This window comes from Canis aureus, chromosome 28, assembly GCF_053574225.1.
Source record: "Canis aureus isolate CA01 chromosome 28, VMU_Caureus_v.1.0, whole genome shotgun sequence".
Taxonomy (NCBI): domain Eukaryota; kingdom Metazoa; phylum Chordata; class Mammalia; order Carnivora; family Canidae; genus Canis; species Canis aureus.
In genome coordinates, this window is record NC_135638.1 from 25,160,251 (window position 1) to 25,180,077 (window position 19,827).

The 19,827-nt window shown below is 40.5% G+C and overlaps 2 protein-coding genes across 35 annotated transcripts in view; one reads left to right on the forward strand and one right to left on the reverse strand.

The window, feature by feature from the left end:
* Window positions 1–8,982, forward strand: part of ARFGEF1 (ARF guanine nucleotide exchange factor 1) — a 140,622-nt gene extending 131,640 nt beyond the window's left edge. For all 5 annotated transcript variants that reach the window (XM_077876676.1, XM_077876677.1, XM_077876678.1 and 2 more), the window contains 5 exons: window positions 1,111–1,250; window positions 2,666–2,834; window positions 4,588–4,726; window positions 5,712–5,829; window positions 7,527–8,982. In XM_077876676.1, coding sequence (XP_077732802.1) covers window positions 1,111–1,250; window positions 2,666–2,834; window positions 4,588–4,726; window positions 5,712–5,829; window positions 7,527–7,691 — 731 coding nt within the window. In that variant the 3' untranslated portion in view covers window positions 7,692–8,982. The remainder of the gene's footprint in view (window positions 1–1,110; window positions 1,251–2,665; window positions 2,835–4,587; window positions 4,727–5,711; window positions 5,830–7,526) is intronic.
* The window catches only part of CSPP1 (centrosome and spindle pole associated protein 1), a 183,702-nt gene that overhangs the window by 41,776 nt on the left and 122,099 nt on the right, over window positions 1–19,827 (reverse strand). For 21 of the 30 annotated variants that reach the window (XM_077876701.1, XM_077876700.1, XM_077876699.1 and 18 more), the window contains 4 exons: window positions 16,443–16,506; window positions 14,280–14,386; window positions 12,666–12,804; window positions 10,191–10,828 (listed from right to left, as the gene is read on the reverse strand). In XM_077876701.1, the coding sequence (XP_077732827.1) occupies window positions 10,620–10,828; window positions 12,666–12,804; window positions 14,280–14,386; window positions 16,443–16,506 (519 nt within the window). In that variant the 3' untranslated portion in view covers window positions 10,191–10,619. Of the gene's footprint in view, window positions 1–6,723; window positions 6,965–9,197; window positions 9,278–9,837; window positions 9,933–10,190; window positions 10,829–11,313; window positions 11,434–12,665; window positions 13,438–14,279; window positions 14,387–16,442; window positions 16,507–19,827 lie in introns of those variants that run through there. The other 9 variants (XR_013367216.1, XR_013367214.1, XR_013367215.1 and 6 more) reach the window with 7 other exon arrangements.

The following is a 19,827-nucleotide window of genomic DNA, read 5'->3' on the forward strand; positions in this document are numbered from 1 at the left end:
CTCAATAAGAATAAATTTATGCATGTTGTTTTGCTACTCCTAAAGTCCCTAAAACATGAATTTAAGTTCTACAAATTGGTGCCACAAAAGGGAGTTTGTAATTAAAAGCAAAAGTAGAGACTGAAGGATTATAAGTCATCTAGTGCTGAGCAATTGCCCTAGTGGTTAACAGGCTGCTTCTCTTAGGCAGTCATCTGCCTCCTGGAAAGCTCACTGGGAAAGCTGGCTCTGACATCCCAGGATTCAGGTATGACTTTGGGCCTCCCTTTGAGCCACATGTCAGCACTGCTGAGCTAAGCTCTTGCAGCATCTCAGTAGTTGAGTCCTCTTTTCTGACCTTGTGCTTCTGCATTTGCTTAACTGGTATGGTCAGTGAAATGGAAAGTCTTCTGTAAACACGTCCTTATAGGCTGGTGGATTGTCAGAAACCTCTTGTTGAGCAGATTTGTTCAGGCTAGAGGAATTAGCTGTGTTTCATCTCACCTGTGCAGTGTGGAGAGCATTTTGTTACTTTGGAATTTGGTTAGTTTTGTGACCATGTACTTAGCATAACTTTTTATAGACTTCTTTGCTTATGGGTGCATTTGAAAATACAGTTAGCTGTAACTTCTAACCTGGATCGAAATAAAGCATTCTCTGGTTAACCCGCAGTATTACTCCATTTGTCCTTCACTGTCCTTCACTTCCTTTCTCACAATTCTGTTTCCTGTTGTTTTCTCTTGGTATAGGTTTTTATATTACCTATATTCCAAGGTCAGAATTGAGTTCTGGTAAATGCTTATTAGCTTTTAATCCGTTTGTTAGGTTTTATCAGAGAATAACCTAAATCTTATTATAAAAATTGTAGTGGGACCTTTTTGAACATTATTTACTCTTCTAAGTCATTCGGAATATTTTTGTTTACTTAAAAAATTAATTTTCTAAGTCTTATCTAAAAGTTAAAGTTTTATTGAGTAGTGCCTATATGCAAAGGCAGTATGTCCTCAGTGTGATATGTGCAAATAACCTTCATACATATGAATGTTTCCTTAGCATTGTAATGTCATAGAAATTATAAAGAATTCAAAATAATTTTTGTTTGCATGTGCATTGGGGTGGGTTTCCTCACAGAATTTCCAGAACAAAAATTGTTTGCCGCCCTGTTGATTAAATGTGTTGTGCAGCTGGAACTCATCCAGACTATCGACAACATTGTGTTCTTCCCAGCCACAAGTAAGAAGGAAGATGCTGAAAACCTAGCTGCTGCACAGGTATGGATGGACATGGGAGGACAGCTGATTTTACATTGAGTATAAAGTTGGATTTCAGTCTGGGCTTCCGAGCAGAGATCACACTAGAGATTTGTTTGGGGGGCTCTTCATCATAGAAATGCCATTTTAAACCATGGGACTGAACGACATGCCTGAGGCAGTAAGTGTGGACAGAGTTTGAGAGGAGGGTGGGGGACTGAGCCATGAGGCTTCTGTGCTTAGAGCTGGTGTTAAAGAATTGGTAAAGAGCCTGAGAGTAAGAATCCTTGAGGCAAGGGGAGAGCAAGAGACCGAGACCGTGGTGTTCTGGAAACCGAACAAAGAAAATGTTTTAAGGAAGAGAATGTGATCATCTCTGTGAAATGCTCAATGGGACAAGTTATATTTCATCTGAAAATCACCCTCTAGCAATTTGGTAGACTTCGGTGACCTTGACATTGTGTTTAATTGTAATGTTGAAGACAAAAGCATTATGGAAATGGGTACAAGAGAAGAACGGAATTGCAGACAGCAAATATTGATAACTCTGTCAAGGGGAGTTTTACTCTAAAGGGGAAGAGAGAAATAGAAATAGGATAATTGCTCGAAGAGGATAAAGGGTTTGCTTTGTTTTGTCTTTAAGATTGGCAGTATTGCAGTATTTTCCCTGATGAGTGTTCTCCAGGGAGGAGAGAGAACTGAATGCAGAATGCGGATAGCATCTAGTGCCAGTCCCTGAGGGGGTTGGCCACGCATGCATCATAACAGGAAAGCAATAAAGTGTGTGGGTTATTAACACAGGAAGGTTGGTCCGTTCACTGGTGGGAGGTCTCTTCTGATAGAGATGAGAAGAAAAATCATCCACCAAATAAGGTTGGGAAGAGACTTGTCGTAGGTACTTGAAAGAAGAGGAAACAGGAGCTAGTCATCCAGGAAAGCAGACAAGGGCAGTGCAGGATTGCGGGGTAGCACCCAAGGCCTGCTGGGATTAAAACTGTTTTCTCCAGTCATGTTTGTTGTGTGGGTGTAGATTGGAGTAGGTGTTTTGCCAGCCAACTAATCTAAAAAGAGTGAGGGATTATGCAAGAGAATATTATAACCGGATCCCATGGAGTCTAAACTGAGAAGAGGGGTGAGGAATGGTGAAGGGCTGTGGGCTCTGCAGGGGCAGGACTCCTGAGGTCAGGAAGTAGGAGGGGGGAATTGGAAAGGTACTTGATGACTAGGATGCATGGAAGGAAGATTCTGGAAATTTAAGTAACAAAAGAAGGACCTTTTCCTATTTTATGTTGAAATAAAAGAGGTTAAGTCTGTGACTTGCTCGTAAAACTGATCTTTGAGGGAGCCTTGAGTTCTAAATGTACTAAAATTTGTGACTGTGTGTGTGTGTGTGCGCGCGCGCACGTGCGTGTGCTGTGGTGATTTGTTTTCCAAAGAGAGATGCTGTGGACTTTGATGTTCGAGTTGATACTCAAGATCAAGGAATGTACCGCTTTTTAACATCACAACAACTTTTTAAGCTACTGGACTGCTTATTAGAGTCACATAGATTTGCAAAAGCATTTAATTCCAACAATGAACAGAGGACCGCTCTGTGGAAAGCAGGTAAGCTGCACAAGTACCACATTTTGATGTTCACCTTTTTTTTTTTTTTTTTTAATTTTTTATTTATTTATGATAGTCACAGAGAGAGAGAGAGGCAGAGACACAGGCAGAGGGAGAAGCAGGCTCCATGCACCGGGAGCCCGATATGGGATTCGATCCCGGGTCTCCAGGATCGCGCCCTGGGCCAAAGGCAGGCGCCAAACCGCTGCGCCACCCAGGGATCCCTGATGTTCACCTTTAATGGTTGTGCACCAGGGGTGTACTCTTACCAGAATTCATTGATTTTATAATCCAGGCGAATGCATTTCAGTCTTAGAACTTTTTACCTTTAATAGTAGGAAGGCAGTCTACTAGGCAGGCCTTTCTCTGATCTGTAATAAACTTAATATACTAAAATACATATTACATATGATACATATTATAATATGTAATATAATAAGCTGACTGTTAGAGGAGATGTGTTTTCCCCTTGTTCGTTAACAATAACAATCTGTTATTTGCCTGATTTGACTGTTTATTTTTTCATCTTGTTCACCCAGCCTGGGTCTCCTTGTTGATATTGTTAACATACTAAAAGCTGCCCTTTTAAGAAAAAGTGTGTTAAGTCCCGAACATGAAATCTTGCACATGTATTCATTTTTTTTAAAGATCTTATTTATTTATTCTTGAGAGAGACAGGCAGAGGGAGAAGTAGGCTCCATGCAGGGAGCCTGATGTGGGACTCCATCTCGAGTCTCCAGGATCACACCCTGGGCTGCATGCAGGCAGCGCTAAACTACGCCACCGGGGCTGCCCTTGCACATGTATTCAAATGATCTCTCCATGCTTATCTGGGAGTGGCCACACTCAGAATGGAAGTGAATGTTTTGAGGGAGGGAGGCCTATATTTGAACAAGTTGGAAAATGCAAATATGATTAAATGTAATGATTATACTGACATCTAATTTTTTATTTAAGAAATAGTCATTTGGTGCCTATTAGGTAACAAATAGTACTGGAAGAGAGAGAGGCAGTAGAATATGAAGAAAACAAGAAAGGAGCTAATGTTTATTAAACATCAAACTCTGTAAAATAGTGTCAGATACTTTATATTTGCATATTTTTTAGATCTAAAATTGTTTAATTCCCAAATAAGTCCATGGCTTTCTTCATCCTCTTCCCTTTACAACCTAACCTCTAGGAAGAGTAGTCTGTATTTTTTTTTTTTTTTTTTTTTTACCCTTTATTCAACCCACGTTGTTTCTGCCATTCAGCTGGGACTGCTCCTACTACAGTCCCCAGGCTCCAGGTTTCCGTGTGCTCTGGGCCCTTCATGGTGCCCATAGCCTTTTGAAACATTCTCCCTGCTGAAGTGGTCTGGCCCTGCTCATCCAGGAGCCCTCCTATAAGCTGTAATAAGCTTTCAAGTGCAGTTTCACTGGAAGAGTTTCACTTTCCCAGGCCCCCACATGGTTTTGCATCCCATCTCCCCCAGCTTGAAAGGACAGGAAATTTTAAACATAAAAATCGCCTTCCATTTGGGCCTCCAGCCTGACTTGATTTCCCCCACATCCTCAAGGTGTGCCTCCTCTGTGCAGCTCTGTCCCTGTGGGCCACCTCAGGGGTGCTGAGGCCCAGAGCTCAGGGCAGCTGTGCTTTGTAAGCAGCAGATGCCAGAGCTGAGCGTACATAAAATATCCCTTCACACAAGGCGGTTTTGTCTTTCTGTAAGATGTCTTCACAAATTAATCCTGGAAACTTCCCTTTTCTGCAGGCTTCAAAGGCAAATCCAAACCTAACCTTCTAAAGCAGGAGACAAGCAGCCTGGCGTGTGGGCTGCGCATTCTCTTCCGGATGTACATGGATGAGAGCCGGGTTAGTGCCTGGGAGGAGGTCCAGCAGAGGCTTTTAAAGTAAGACTCTTGGCTGAGTTTCTGCCTTTGACCCATGTGTCTGCGGCTGCGTGGTACAGAATAGGAAAGGGCCACTAGATTTGCACTTGGGGTGGAGTCCATGCCTCAGCCCCACTGCAGGACTGTGCAGACAGCTTGGGGCCCAAGGAAGAATTCGTGCAAATTAAATACAGTCTTAGAGATGGATGCACTTTTGCACATGAGCAATTGGGGGGAGACATGAGCAATTCATGTCTGTTGCTGCTGTGGGACAGGGAGAAAGTTTTCTCTCTTAAAATTTAAAACTTCAGAGTTTTTAGGCCTTTTCATGTCGCAGATAACTATTTTTACAAATAGATCACATGTGAAAGTGAAAACCTGCTGGCCTGCATTTAGTTTGAAAACATATTTGGAGTCTTGTTAGTGTTATTTTTCTTGCATTCTATTTTTACTTCATGACAACTTAAGATTCCTCCTTCAAATTTTAAACTCCTGCTAAGAATGAAACATGCCATTCAGGAAGAATGCTGTCTTCTGCATTGTATTTTTTTATATTCTCAGGAAATATGTTCTCAGAGACCAAGTAAGTACATTTTAAAACTTTGAGAGATGACTTAGTCCCTGTTTCCCATTTTACGGATGAGACTTTTAAGACCCAGAAGCATCTACACCTTCACAGTGCATAACCTGCAAAGCCACCCCAGATTTCAGCCTCGGTTTCTTGACACCAGGCTTTAAATGTGCTACTGCATAGGGGCTCTGAAATTCAGTGAAACTTTTAGAAAAATAAGTTTCCTGATAAATTGCAGCAGCTTCTTTTAAGGTCTGGTTTTCTTCTTAATTTGAAAAGGATACGTTTATGTTGGCACTAGTTGGTGTAAGCAGACAGACTCTAACCAGTTCCGATACAAATAGTCCCACCCGCCTCGTCCCAGCTGTTGTCTCTGTGAACATCCAGAGCAGCGGGTATGGAGCGCTTGTAAAAATGAGTCTTTTCTGTTAACAGTGTCTGCAGCGAGGCCCTGAGTTACTTCCTCACTCTAACATCAGAAAGTCACCGGGAAGCCTGGACTAACTTACTGCTCTTGTTTCTCACTAAAGTTCTAAAGATAAGCGACAATAGGGTAAGTATGAGGTGTATTCTCCAGCCCAGCAGGTCTAGCCTGACCAGCATTGTGCCCAAGCCAGAGGCAGGGGCGCCAGCTTGCAGGCCCGCTGCCCCGGGGTGGGGGGGGGGGCCATTGAGCAAAGCCCAGGCCATGTTGCTGCTTGTCCTGGAGCACAGGGGCCTGTCTCATTGGCCCTGCAGTCTTCGCCCTTCTCACTGTGCTTTGTTCTCTGATCAGTGATTTTGTAGGGGATCAGTAACGAAGGAATCAATCCTCCCCCACACTTTGCAGTTTCCATCCTGACCACTGAAGTCTCTCCTGCCCCATTTTGAAAACTGCCATCCTGCCCAACCTCTAGCTTTATCCTCTGCCCCTACACCTGAGGCTGTTTCTGGGTCCCAGGCCCAGCCCTTCCTTTGGCATATTTATTGGTTCCTTATAACAGAGCCTCTAGCAAATGGGCCATAAACTCATTTAACAATTTGAAGCCAATAGAAAAGATAAATTAAAATATTTATATTTTATATATTAAATATAAATTCTATTTTATAAATCTTTATAAATTAAAATATATAACTAAATATAAATACATATTTCAGACTTTCAAAAAATACATGTTTCACTCTTAAAAAAAATACAGCAACTTACAGCTCGCATAAATGGAAACGGGTTGCCATGATCCCTGAATTGGTTTAAAAATGCAGTGAGGGGGATCCCTGGGTGGCGCAGCGGTTTGGCGCCTGCCTTTGGCCCAGGGCGCGATCCTGGAGACCCGGGATCGAATCCCACATCGGGCTCTCGGTGCATGGAGCCTGCTTCTCCCTCTGCCTGTGTCTCTGCCTCTCTCTCTCTCTCTCTCTGTGTGACTATCATAAATAAAAAAAAAAAATTTTTAAAATTTAAAAATGCAGTGAGGTAGCCTGAGATTTGGGACATGGTGGTTAATAGCACCCCAGAGGGGCTGTGCAGTGTGACTTGGTGCCACGGGGATGTTTATCCCAAGTCATGTGCTCTAGTCCACATGCATTTCCTTCCGACTCCTGGGCTGGATAAAGCTTGGAGAAGTGACCTAAGGCATCGGCAGCCATGTGGCCGGGAAGGACTCCGAACCCCAGCATGTCTGGTTCCACTGCAGGCTTCCTTGTCCCTCCTGGGGTGTGGAGAGCAAAAAAGGGGATAGGCAGGCAATTTGTATTTAGAGATTGAGGAACTCCAGCAAAGACGGTCATTTCAGTTAAACTATAAACGTGGGATGTATATTTGCCTGGACATTGCAATTTTAATATGGCAGTATTAGGTAGAATTTTTCCCTAAAAATTAAAATTTTCTTTAACAAATAAGATTGTTTCAATTAGCCATAGCTTATAAAAACTCAACTCTGGTTCTTGCTTGTCTTCTTACTTTCGCTTTTTATCCAGCAAAAGCAAGAACTACTAAAAGTTTGTCATAAGTTTGTCAAGGAAATATAATGGAAAATATTTTTCAAAGTAAGAATAGATAAGTGAATAATGTTTGTGTTAAGTGAGTCTTTTGACTACTGCTCTTTCAGTTCCATAATCAGTATAGTCATTGCTTTATGCAGATGCCTTTCCTCTGTCCTCACTGATCAGTGCGGGGGCCCCAAAGTGGTTTGACTGTAAAGGCATTTTGAGCTTCTGTGGTTTGGAATGCAAGCAGTACTAATGGAGAAATTTATCCCCCCTCCCCCCCAGTTTAAAGCTCACGCGTCATTCTACTACCCTCTCTTATGTGAAATTATGCAATTTGACTTGATTCCTGAACTTCGTGCCGTTCTTAGAAGATTTTTTCTGCGAATTGGAGTAGTTTTTCAGATATCACAACCACCCGAACAGGAACTTGGAATAAACAAGCAATGATGGCAACTTGGTATTTTTCTGTTGGCGTTTACATCCCTCTGCTCTTGAAAAGGACCCTGGAGCTGAGGTTTCCTACCTGAAAAATGGTTTCTCTGAATTGCAGTGTTTGAGGGTTACTGGTAAAGATGCTTAGAACTGTAACTCAAACTTGCAACGCTCCAGTCCCTGTTTAGTCATCTGGTGGATTCTGTTTGTCATATTGGGCTCATGTTGAGCAGAAAGCCTGTTTCCACAGTGTCAGCTCGTGTTCGTGTGTCCTTCCCTGTCCTTGGCGGTAGGGAGAGCCCCACATATTTTTGGCAGGTGTGGAAGTAAAACTTTACCCAAAGAACTACAGATGTAAAGATTTGAACTTCTGCAAGAAGTACAACTCAGGAGAGCTGTATTTTGAAGGATAAAATGTTTATAATTGGGGGGTGGAGGGGGAGAAGAAGAAATTATTGTTCATGGTAAAAGATATTTAGCAACTATGGTATTCTTATTCTGAAGATTTTTGCACACTCAGGCTATCTGAGATACTGGTAATCATCCTTCTGTGAAAAATGTACAGAGATGCAGGTCTGTAATATAAAAATCTTAAACATTATATAGTTCTTCCTGCACTGTTTTATTTTAATTTCTTTATTTTCTTATTCATTTGCTAAATACCTATAATATTTTGTCAAATGCACTAAACATTTGGGTTGAACTTTTTGTCTTTTTTATTTTGTGGGGGTTTTGGTTTTGCCCTTGGGGGGGTGGAATTTTGAGGGTTTAACATGCCCAGAAAGCTGTTGTGGCTGACACTTGTCATGATCAACAACAAAGGTAGAAAATCCTCCCACTGACCTAACTACCTGTAATATACTTCTCTTAGGGCTTCTAAAGATGAGCCATTAAAATAGAGTTGATCCTTCATGGACCGAAACTTGAATCACTGCAAAATGAATCTAGGTTGCTGTCACTTTTTTCTTTTGGGTGGCGGGGCTTGTTGTAGATTTTACTCTATGTACAGAATTTAATGTTGAATATGTTAAAATAACAAACCTGGCATGGTTGGGGGAGTTAGATTTACTGGAAATGTATTCATACTGTGAATTGTGCTCTGATGGTTAAAAAAAAAAAAAAAGATTGTCAAGCATTCCGTATTAACAGTGGATGTAGAAAATTTTTTCAGATGGATAAAATGTATATGGTACAGATGTAAAGTTTTCTATGTAAAAAAATTCTGTACAACTTTCTGTACAATATTGATTCTCATCTGGCATATTCTAATCAGGTTATAGGTCAATAAAGTTTTTGGATTATTTCATCAGTGCAATCAAAACCTGTGTAATCTACAAGCCCCATGTTTCATTAATTCTGTGTTAAAAGCCGAACAACTCGGCCAGAGAAAGAACCAGAAATTCGGTGTTCTTCAGTCTGGTATTTTCTTTCCAGTTTTTGGCATTAGGATCATGCATCTTTCAACCATAGGATATTCATAGTTAAAATTTTGTGTATTACTAACCCAAGATAAGGCTATACCGTTTGTGAAGAAGAGCAGACGTCCCATTTGGGGTACTGTGTGTCCTAGGAGTTAGTTCAATTGTGTGGTACAGTGGCATCTGAAGAAAAATGGAACATGACAAGATAATGATTGTGTTTCAAGTATTCAGTCTGCTCTCATACCTCTCTTACATGATGTTATTGAACAGTGCATTTAGAGGTATTACCATATATTCTTCCCCCAAGACAGCCCTGTGCAAGCCCAGCTGGATGCTAGAGCTGGGAGTCGCCCACCCTGGTAGCTGGGAACCACCATGACTTCCAGTCTGTCTGAAGGGTAAGTGTTTCAAATGACCTGGTGGTTATTTTATGGTATGGTATCAGGACCCTGTCTTAAGACAGAGGCTTTCATGATACCTTCAAATGAAGATGTAAGAGGAAAAACCTTCACAGTATTAAATATAAAATCTATATGCAGCTAAAATTCAGAATGGAGAAATTTCACACTGCAGTAGACCTGTCTGATCCTGTCCACCATTAGTGGCAGTGTGCAAGAAGTAGGGCCTGGGGGCGTTCTCAGCTGTCCTAGTACTGAAACCAAAGCATTACTTCCCAGAATTTGTATTAATCTTTACTTTTTAAAAAATACCACTTACGAAGGGACAGAAGACTGACTCACTCACTTATCCAAGGGTCTGTGGTGGGCACAGCAAGGATTCCAGTGTCTGTCCTTGACCCCTGGGGGTTCCTATCTCTCTCGTAACTTCTAAAACACTTTGTCTAGAAACCTCAATTCCAGTTAAAATAAGAAACTGAGACTGGTAATAAGTAATTTATTTCTATCAAGTGGTTAAGTCATATAAATTAAATTAGTAAATGTAATGTCCTCATTTGCATAAAAATAGAGGCAGAAAGATGTGATTGATATTTAGTATATGGCTCATGGGTGGGAATAAAATCAGTTATGATTCCCAATACTTGGAAATAACTAGCACATTTGATTCATTACCTAGCAACTGAAATAGTCACAGCTGTAACCAATGTATTTATTAAATGAATTATTTTGAATAGGAGGAACAATGGCAAATGTACATACAAGCATATTCTGGTTTTACAGTATTAAGACACTTGTTTTATTCACCTTACCTTACAGGCAGAATTTAAAATAATGCACATATGGTAGTTGATTCCAAGAGTTCATTACCACCCCAATATATGGCAAAATTGTGCAAAAATAATTTTATATAATTCTACATTCTATAAATTAATCATTGCCTTTTATTTATATACATAATATACATCATTATGTATCATCATGGGAAAAAATAGACCTTTATATACAGATGGTTGTGTAAGAGACTTCTAGGTAGGGGCCCAAAGTAGCACAAATATTATTTAAGGTTCAGATGTGACATTCCTTTCACCTTAAAAAGGCACTGCTGAGTCCAACACCGATTTATTTTAACCGTGGGCAGTAGACAGGCCCTGCCAATTGTAAGTGCCTGGTTTTCCAGGAACCTGCCGCTGCTCCCGGTTCAGCTGCTCTGCCATAAACCGTTTCAGGGTCTCAGAGGTACCTGGGCGCAGCCAGGGCTCGGCTGCTGCAGAGTCTGAGCCATCATCCCCCATGTGCTTCATGTCATCAGGGTCGACCAGTGAGCTCTCATCATCTGAAAGAGGCAAGAGGCACACTGGTGGCAAGGAGGTGAAGCGAACACACATCTCCCTTAATTTAACCCGTTCCAGCCCTGCAGTTCTCCATAGTATTTCATTCTACACAGTACTGTTTTGTCCAGGCCCCTTATCTTAGATGTAGGAAGAAAATGGTCAAGTGAATAAGGTACAAACCCCACAGGGATTCCAAAGATAGCAAAGGAGACTGTAGAAGTGTATGCAGTCTTAAAAACTTAAATTTAGCAAAGTTTTAGAAGTCAGTCAAACCTGTTAATGCTTTAAGGAAATGAAGTCCTTTTAGGAAAGCACTAGACAGGCAGACAAGAGACGAAATTACTTCCATTCTTTACCTAATCTAGGAGGCTGGTATCTAACTCCGTTAAAAGGTAGATCCTTAATTTTTCATTCTTTAATTGCATGTACTCAACTTCTAGATCTGTATTTTACTTATTAGATAGAATAGGAAAATCTGTCTTCCTACCCTGTGATGTCATTTTTTTTTTTTTAAATTACATCTCCCGGTCTGTGAAGGATTAGCCCAGCAAAGGGCTATGTGCAGTCAATTTAATGAGCAATCAATCCACATCGTACCAAAAAGTTCCTGTTTGAAAGGACAATGTTAAAAAGAAGTTTAGAAGTTGAAAACCTGTAAGAGATTCTTCAAATGTTCTATTTTCTCTCAATTTAAACAAACATATTCCTGTTCAATATTAATTACCTCTACTGGTTCTAAAAGAAATTGAGGAATAGGTCATCCTCGGTACAGATTAAAAGAATTGTTTTCCCACTGATCCACATTTTCTCGGGTAAGATATGCTCCATCAGTTTACCGTATGTGCTGGCATCTGGTGTGGTATCACCACCAGTACATCTGATACCCTGACTGCTGGAGATTGTAGGAGTATTAGTTTTAAATTAATAAAGTGTTAAAGATAGGAAAATCACTATTAGAAAATTACTGTATATAGCTCAACAGACTAAAGGGAATTTTCCCAAAAGATCACTCTTTCAAGGGGCTCACTAGCTGCCTAAGGAACCATCCTGCCTGCCTGTGCTCCGTGAGCACACTTCAACCTGCTGCTCACCCAAACAAGGGGAGACCATGAAGCCCTAATGAAAATACCACACCCGGGATCCCTGGGTGGCGCAGCGGTTTAGCGCCGGCCTTTGGCCCAGGGCGCAATTCTGGAGACCCGGGATCGAATCCCACATCGGGTTCCCAGTGCATGGAGCCTGCTTCTCCCTCTGCCTATGTCTCTGCCTCTCTCTCTCTCTCTCTGTGTGTGTGACTATCATAAATAAATAAAAATTAAAAAAAAAAAAAAAAAGAAAATACCACACCCTTGGCTTCTATTCTAAAAAGAAACCACCTGAGGCTATTTTGCTTTGTGGTATTGAAAGCCAAGCAAAAAAGTAAAAAAAAAAAAAAAAAATCTTCAAAGTACTATAAATTTATAATAGATGTGTTATCTAAAGAACACCAAGTTTTCAAGTTAATTTCGGATAATCCCCCACTTCAGTAAGGGAAGTGAGGTGCTGATACTAACCAGCATCTTTCCTGCTGAAAGCAAAGCTTGGATATATTTAATAAAAATTCCATCTGTTTAGAATCCACTCGAAAAAGCATACCCTCCGGTAGAATCGGATGCAAAGCTGATCCAAAGTCCAGGTTTTCCTGGATAGCGTCTATGGTTCTAGGCCTTATAACTCAAAGGGATTTCAAAATTCATCCCATCTCTTCTCCCCAGCCCCAGCCATTAGTGAGAACTTCCCTGTAAACAGGTTTGAGTTCTTACAGAAATATGCTGTAGTCCACCAAGACTGGCTATTTACCTGTATTAACTGGTTTATTCTGAATTTCATTCAGTCTTCGCATCCGTTCCTCATTTTTCATTCTAAGCTGATCAATATTTATGCTGGACACCGATTTTAAAGAGAGACCATCTGGTGGCACATTAGGATGACTGTTACCCTACAATTAAAAACAGAATTTCAGAAACAGTCATTACTAAAACGTTAATCAGTGAGCCTAAAAATATTCTTGCCCCTGATAAATGTACAGTGTGCAGAATAAAAACAAATGGAAATCTGTAGCATTTATATTCTAACCCCTGGTGTTTATTTATGCAGGCTCAGATGAAGATCCAGCACTTGTGATGATAATATTTGAATGCAGCCAGGCTGGGTACAAGTGGGGAATTAGAGTACCCAAAAGGTAAAAACTGAAACAACGGGTCTAGAATCAATGAAGCTAGAGTAATCAAGACAGGGTGGTAATGGCACAAAGACCCACAGATCAAGGGAACAGAGTCCACGAATAAGCCCATAAAGTTTACAGACAACAGAGCCAACCTAATTCACTAGGGGAAAGAAGAGCCTTTTCAACAAATGGTACTGGAAGAAGTGGATTGTCCACATGCAAAGGAATGAATTTGGACCCCTACACCTCATATTAGTTATAAAAATTAACTGAGTGTATCACTGACCTAAATTCAAGAGCAAACCCCTTAGAAGAAAACACAATTCATGGTGCTGGGTTAGGTAACGGTTTCGTAGTGAGGTGGACCTCATCAAGATTAAAAGCTGCTGTAGTTTAGTGGACACCCTCAAGAAAGTAAAAAAATAAAAAAAATTAAAATTAAAATTAAAAAAAAAAAAACACACAAAATGAGATTAAACTATGCAAATCATCCATCTAATAAGGGTTGCGTCTCAAATTTTATGTATTTGAACTTACAAATCAACAACAGACAACCTGATTAGAAAATGGGCAAAGGATTTGCACAGACCTATCTTGAAGGTACTAAACATCATTAGGGAAATGTACATCAAACCCACAATGAGACACTACTTCACACTCCCTAGGATGCCTGTAACAAAAGAGACAGTAACAAGTGTAGCCATGATGAAGAACCTGGACCTGCTGCAGTGCAAGTGTAAAATGGTGCAGCCACTTTGGAAAACAGTCTGGCAATTCCTCAAAACGTTGACCATAGTTACTCTACACCCCAACAGTTCTCTTCCTAGGTGTACATGCCTACTCATATAGAGTAGTCTAAGAGGATAAAGCAGACTTTCCAATAAATGTTTATTAGTTGCTTCTTGTACCTTCTCTGAAATCCAAATAGCCTGCAACTGGGAAGGAGGAAGATTAGGGGGTGGAATGAACATTCCTGAACATTCTGTACCAGGTACTACTAGACCTATAACCACTCTAGGAGATAAAAAAAATACTACCTCAAAGAAGCCAACAACCAGAGTTCAATGACCTGCTTAAGCCCAGGGAGCTATTTGGTGGTAGAGCCTACATTTAGACCTGTGGCCACCTCTTTCCAGAGCAAGTGCTCTTTCTTTACTGGACCACGCCAATTTAGCATGGGCCAGAACCCAGAACTTTCAACTCCTAAACTGAAAAAAGAAAAAAAGAAAAAGATACTTCATACGTACAAAGTCCAGTCCTTTCAGTTTGTTCCTCCTGCGCTCCCTTGCAGAGGGAGCTCCCTGTGGAGGGAGGATGTCATCTTCAATGGCAGGATATGTCTCGCCATAAGCACCTAGGAGGACCACACAAAAGAGGTCTTAAACATCCACTATTTCAAATCTTTTTGCTCCAGGCTAAACCAAGACTCTTTCTCAATAGCTTTAAGGTATTATTTACATATAATAAAACTCAGATACTACAAATGTTCACAGTTCAGTAACTTTTATAGAATTGAACAGTCATCATTACACTCTAGTTTTAGAACATGCTTGTCACCTCAGTTCCCTTGTGCTCACAGGAAACACAACTCCTACCTGCCGAGCCCCAGGTAAACACTGAGCTGCTTTCAAGCTCAGGAGATTTACCTTTCCTGAGATTCCATATAAATGAAGTTATGCAGTGTTATATTTTGTGTCTTCCAGGTAGCATACAAATAGGAAAGCAACTGACTTATATATTAACCCGGTATCCTATAACCATGCTGTATTATTAAACCAGGGTTTCTTTTATTGATCAGATTTCCTATAATCATGTCATCTGTGCACAAAGACATTAACTATTTCCCCCTCCCAATCTAACTCCTTTTCTTAGCACATTAGCCAGGACTTACACAATGATGTTTAGGAGTGGTGAGAAGTAAACACCAGCAGTCGATTAACGCATAAGATTGTATGTTAAATATATATCATATATATCCTTACAATAAAGGAAGAGAAAATGTTACTGAGAAAATACATTTACTGTACTGTATTTACTGGGAAAAAATCCACATGTAAGTGGATCCACACAGTTCAAACCCATGTTGTTCAAGGGTCAATTACATATTGCAAAATGTTTTGTTTTTTTAAAGATTTTAATTATTTATTCATGAAAGACACAAAGAGAGGCAGAGGCAGAAGCAGGCTCCATGCAGGGAGCCCAATGTGGGACTCGATCCCAGGTCTCCAGGATCACGCCCTGAACCGAAGGCGGCGCTAAACCGCTGAGCCCCCCAGGAATTTCTGCAAAATGTTTTTGACAATAAGGCTAACAACCTTTGTGTATATAGTATGGTTAACTATAGTCAACATGCTATACACTTAGATCCTCAGAACTTTCATCTAGGTTCTCTCTCTCTCACACACACACACACACACACACACACACACACACACACACATGCTTTACCCACATTCATTAGAACCGTGGTAACGGTCAAGACTGTGGGATATTTGTGGAATAGCAAAGACAGATTGCTGTACCTTTGGTCTAGTATAATGAAACAGTCCAAGACATCATTCTGAGTGTTCCAACCTCTCTCTTTATTGTTAACACGAACAGGTCACATTTCCCTAATGCCTCCAGAGATCCTCCCCATCCCTGTTTCCTTCTGATTTCTCTACCTTTACTCACTCTCCACAATATGACATCATGGAAAGGAAAAACTCATTAAAAAATAATTATAGGGTAGTTTGTAATTTTAGTCTCATGAAATACCACTAATATGTAGGAGCTATAATTCCCAGATGGCCCTATAACAGCATAAATGCTTATGATCAGGTACATAATTTTAAGTGTATATTACAGTACTTAAGAAGAAAGGTAAAGGTACCATGAGATTTTTTTAAGACTAAAAATATTCTTATGACCTTTTAAAATTTAAAGATTCACATGCATTTTTAAGAAATAATAGAGATCCTTTGCATACTTTGCCCAGTGGTAACATTTTGCAAAAGAAGAGCTGTAGTCTCATTCATACCCAAGATACTGATACTGATAAAATATCCTTGATCCTGATCCACTGGTCTCTTAGCACTATTCCATGGTATGGATGTACTACATAACCGTTCACCTACTGAAGGACATCTGGGCTGATTCCAGTTTATGGCCATTAGAAGTAAAGCTGTTATGAAATTTCATGTACAGATTTTTGTATGAACCACTCCTATGACTTCTAAATTTCATTTTGGCTATAAAATTCTCAAAATCAGAATAAGTCATTTTGATGATTATTAAATTAGTAGAATATTCCCTTTTTACCACTTTGCAAAACAGAGAGTAAAGTACTGATTTTTGTCAAGTACAGAGAAAAATACTTAAGTAATATTTAACCTTTAAAGAACTAGATTGGTAAAATAAATATAACTCACCAATAAAAGCACTGTCAGATTCCAATAATGAAGTTTTCAAGAAATCATCAGAGTCTTCTCTGGACTAAAAGAAAGATCATATGTTAATGATTTTTATTAGTCCTAGATGGAAAAACAGCAAATTAGCACCAAGAGACACAAGTCTCCACGCTGTCCCCCAAATTAGCAAAAAAGGATGGGGAGAGGTAGGACTGGCTACTTGCCTCCTATACCACATTCCAATGCCCCCAAATTACAGAAAATAACTATTTTATTAAGGGTCACAATACTGCTGACAAAAAAGTACAAAGCAATGAACCCAATTAAACATTAAAAGTCTTTAAACCATTGCCCAGATTCATTCATTCAATAAATCTGTATAGCAGACTTACTATGTCCTCCATGCAAGGAACAAAGATAAGAGTTTTTGCTGTTGAGTGGATCGTAATACCATGGGGGAGAGGAGGAGGCAAGTCCTCAGATAATGATAGCCCTATGTGACAGCAGCTATCACAAAAAATATAGCACAGATAGGGAAAGAGTGGAGGAAAAAATAACACTAGGATTGCACTTGTGATGAGCTCTCAAGAGGTTAACAGACTTATATAGGAGAATAATATCACCTTATATGCTGGAAGGAGCCTAAAGTCACCTACAACCACTTCCCCAACAGATTGCTAGGATAGGCTAGAACACTCCACTGAAGAGCTATTCATTAATTTCTAAATCTATTCCACTGATACACAACACTGATTATCAGAAAGCTCTTTTCTTTTACTGAATTCTTCTATATATTGCATTTAACTTTCCTTTTTAACTTAACATCTACTGAATCTACTTTTGCTTTTTAAGCGTGAACAGCATCTAATAGAGCACGGCATACACACTGTGCCACCTCTCTTCCTCATCAGAGTCCTTCACATAACTGAAGAGTGATCCAAGTCCATGCAAGCTCTATCTTCTCCATGACAACCTGCACCACTTTCATTTGTGTTTTCCACACAATCCAGTTTCTGGGAAGATGAAGAGCCCAAATTTATTAGCTTTTTGTGCCGAGTTTCAAACTCAGCAAAATATGGTGTTACTAATCCAGGATTTGAACCAAAATCCCAGCTGTTACATTTCAGTATCTTTTCCCTGAGAAATGTGGCTGCCATATACAGAGAAACCCATGACCTACAGAGCCTTCAGGAATAGGTGTGGTATGGGGACGAGGAGGAGCTCTCAAGACTAGCCTAGTTTCAGATCTAGGCTTTGCAGCTTATTGACTATGTGACCAGGGGCTAGCCGTTTCCTCTTATGTCAAATAGGGATAAGGATGCCTTATGGTGAACTTCAGAGAAATGTCAAGAATCTGGCACAGAGTGGTCTCTCTGTAAATGGTAGCTGTTAGCAATGTCATATTCAGTTCAAACTGAAGTACCAAGAGCTATCAACTGGTTACCCTGGGCTACTAAAACAGCTAAGCCAAGCCTTACCTTTATAATCTGAAAATGCTGTAATGCTGTTTGTCATTTTAACTGGAAAATTAAATTTATTTCCAGTGTCAACTTTTCTCCTGAACTCTTATCTGTCTGCTACTTGCCAGTCCAATTGTTTGTCTAAAAGGCATTTCAAAACTTACCATGTTACTTTGTTTTTTTTAAGGTTTTATTTATTGGGCAGCCCTGGTGGCACAGCGGTTTGGCACTGCCTGCAGCCTGGGGTGTGATCCTGGAGACCCGGGATCGGGTCCCACATCGGGCTGCCTGCACGGACGGAGCCTGCTTCTCCCTCTGTGTCTCTGTCTCTCTCTCTCTGTGTGTGTCTATGAATAAATAAATAAATCTTAAAAAAAAAAAAAAGGTTTGACTTTCATGAGACACACACAGAGAGGCAGACACAGGCAGAGGGAGAAGCAGGCTCCCCGCAGGGAACCTGATGCAGGACTCGATCCCAGGATGCCGAGATCACGACCCAAGCCAAAGCAGACGCCCAACCACTGAGCCACCCAAGTGCCCCAAAACTTACCATATTTAAAATCAACTTCCTAATCTTATCCACTCGCAAATCTGTTTCTCCTGCTTTGCCACTGCTATAAACTGCAAATCCCAACCCAAAGGCTTGAAGTCCACCTTTGACTTCTCATACTTCACAGTCAATGTCAAAATTCTATCCGGTCTCCTTTCAAAATGAATCTAACCACTCTGAGCACTTCCACTGCTCCCACCTGGGGCTAAATCACCTTATGTCTTGACTAGACTATAGCAGTAGCCTTGCCACTATTCTGCTTCAAAATTCTAGAAGCTTCTCAACACATTCAGTGTAAAAAGCAAAATCCTGTGATAGGCTCAGAGGTTCCATAGTCAGCCCGTCACCCCTCTACCCCATCTGCTCCCACCCCCTACTCATGGCTCTCCAGCCTCCCCAGCCTGTTTACTGCTCCCTGTGTGCACCAAGCCTATTCCTGCCCAGGGCTACTGCCTAGAAACCTCTTCCTCCAGATGTGTCCTCAGGGAATTCACATGGCCACCTCCCTGATGCCCTTGCTTAAATGTTACTTAACTCTGTGAGGCCCTTCATCCCCATTTTATTTCACATTATAAATCCTGTCACCCAAGGATACCCTGTACCCCCTTTTCCAGGCTATCATTTTCTCCAGAACCCCACAACTTAACATAACATTTTATTTGTTTATTGTCTCTCCCTCTCACCAGAAAGCAAGCTCTCTGAGGGCAGAGATTTTTGTCCCTTTTGCTCACGCCAGTACCCCCAGCACCTTAGCATCATACCTGGCCCACAGTAAGTATTTAATACAGATATGTTGTATGAAAGCAGCTCATCCCTTCCCTTCATTCAGTCTTTGCACGGATGTCACCTCCTCAGGATAAGAGTGATGCCCTTACCTTGCTTACTTTCTTAACAGGCCTCACCACTGGTTAACATTATTAACTCCTCCTTCCGCTGCCACTAATGATGTTGACAGCAAACACACTGCACTCATGGGCCAGGCCCCATGCTAATATATTATTTCACTTAATCCCAGCAACAACCTGAGCTATTTTTTATTTATGTAATAAACACTTATAGAGAAATTACTTGCTAGGCCTATCCTTCGGTGCCTTGCAAATAATAATTTAATTCTTACAGCCACTCTCAGAGGTAAGTAATATTATCCCATTTTACAGATCAGGAAGCTAAGGCACAGAAAGAATAAATATCTTGCCTGAAGCCACACAGCTAAAAACAGACCAACGTGAACAGCCTAGCTCTAATGTCTTACAATCACAATATACTTCATATGACAATATGCTTTCTCTCTGCATATTCTATTAATATATCCCTACCTATGCACTACACAGATGAGACAAGATTTTTTTCTTAATTCAATATTCAAAAGTGGTTTACTTACTTACCATATTCCTAA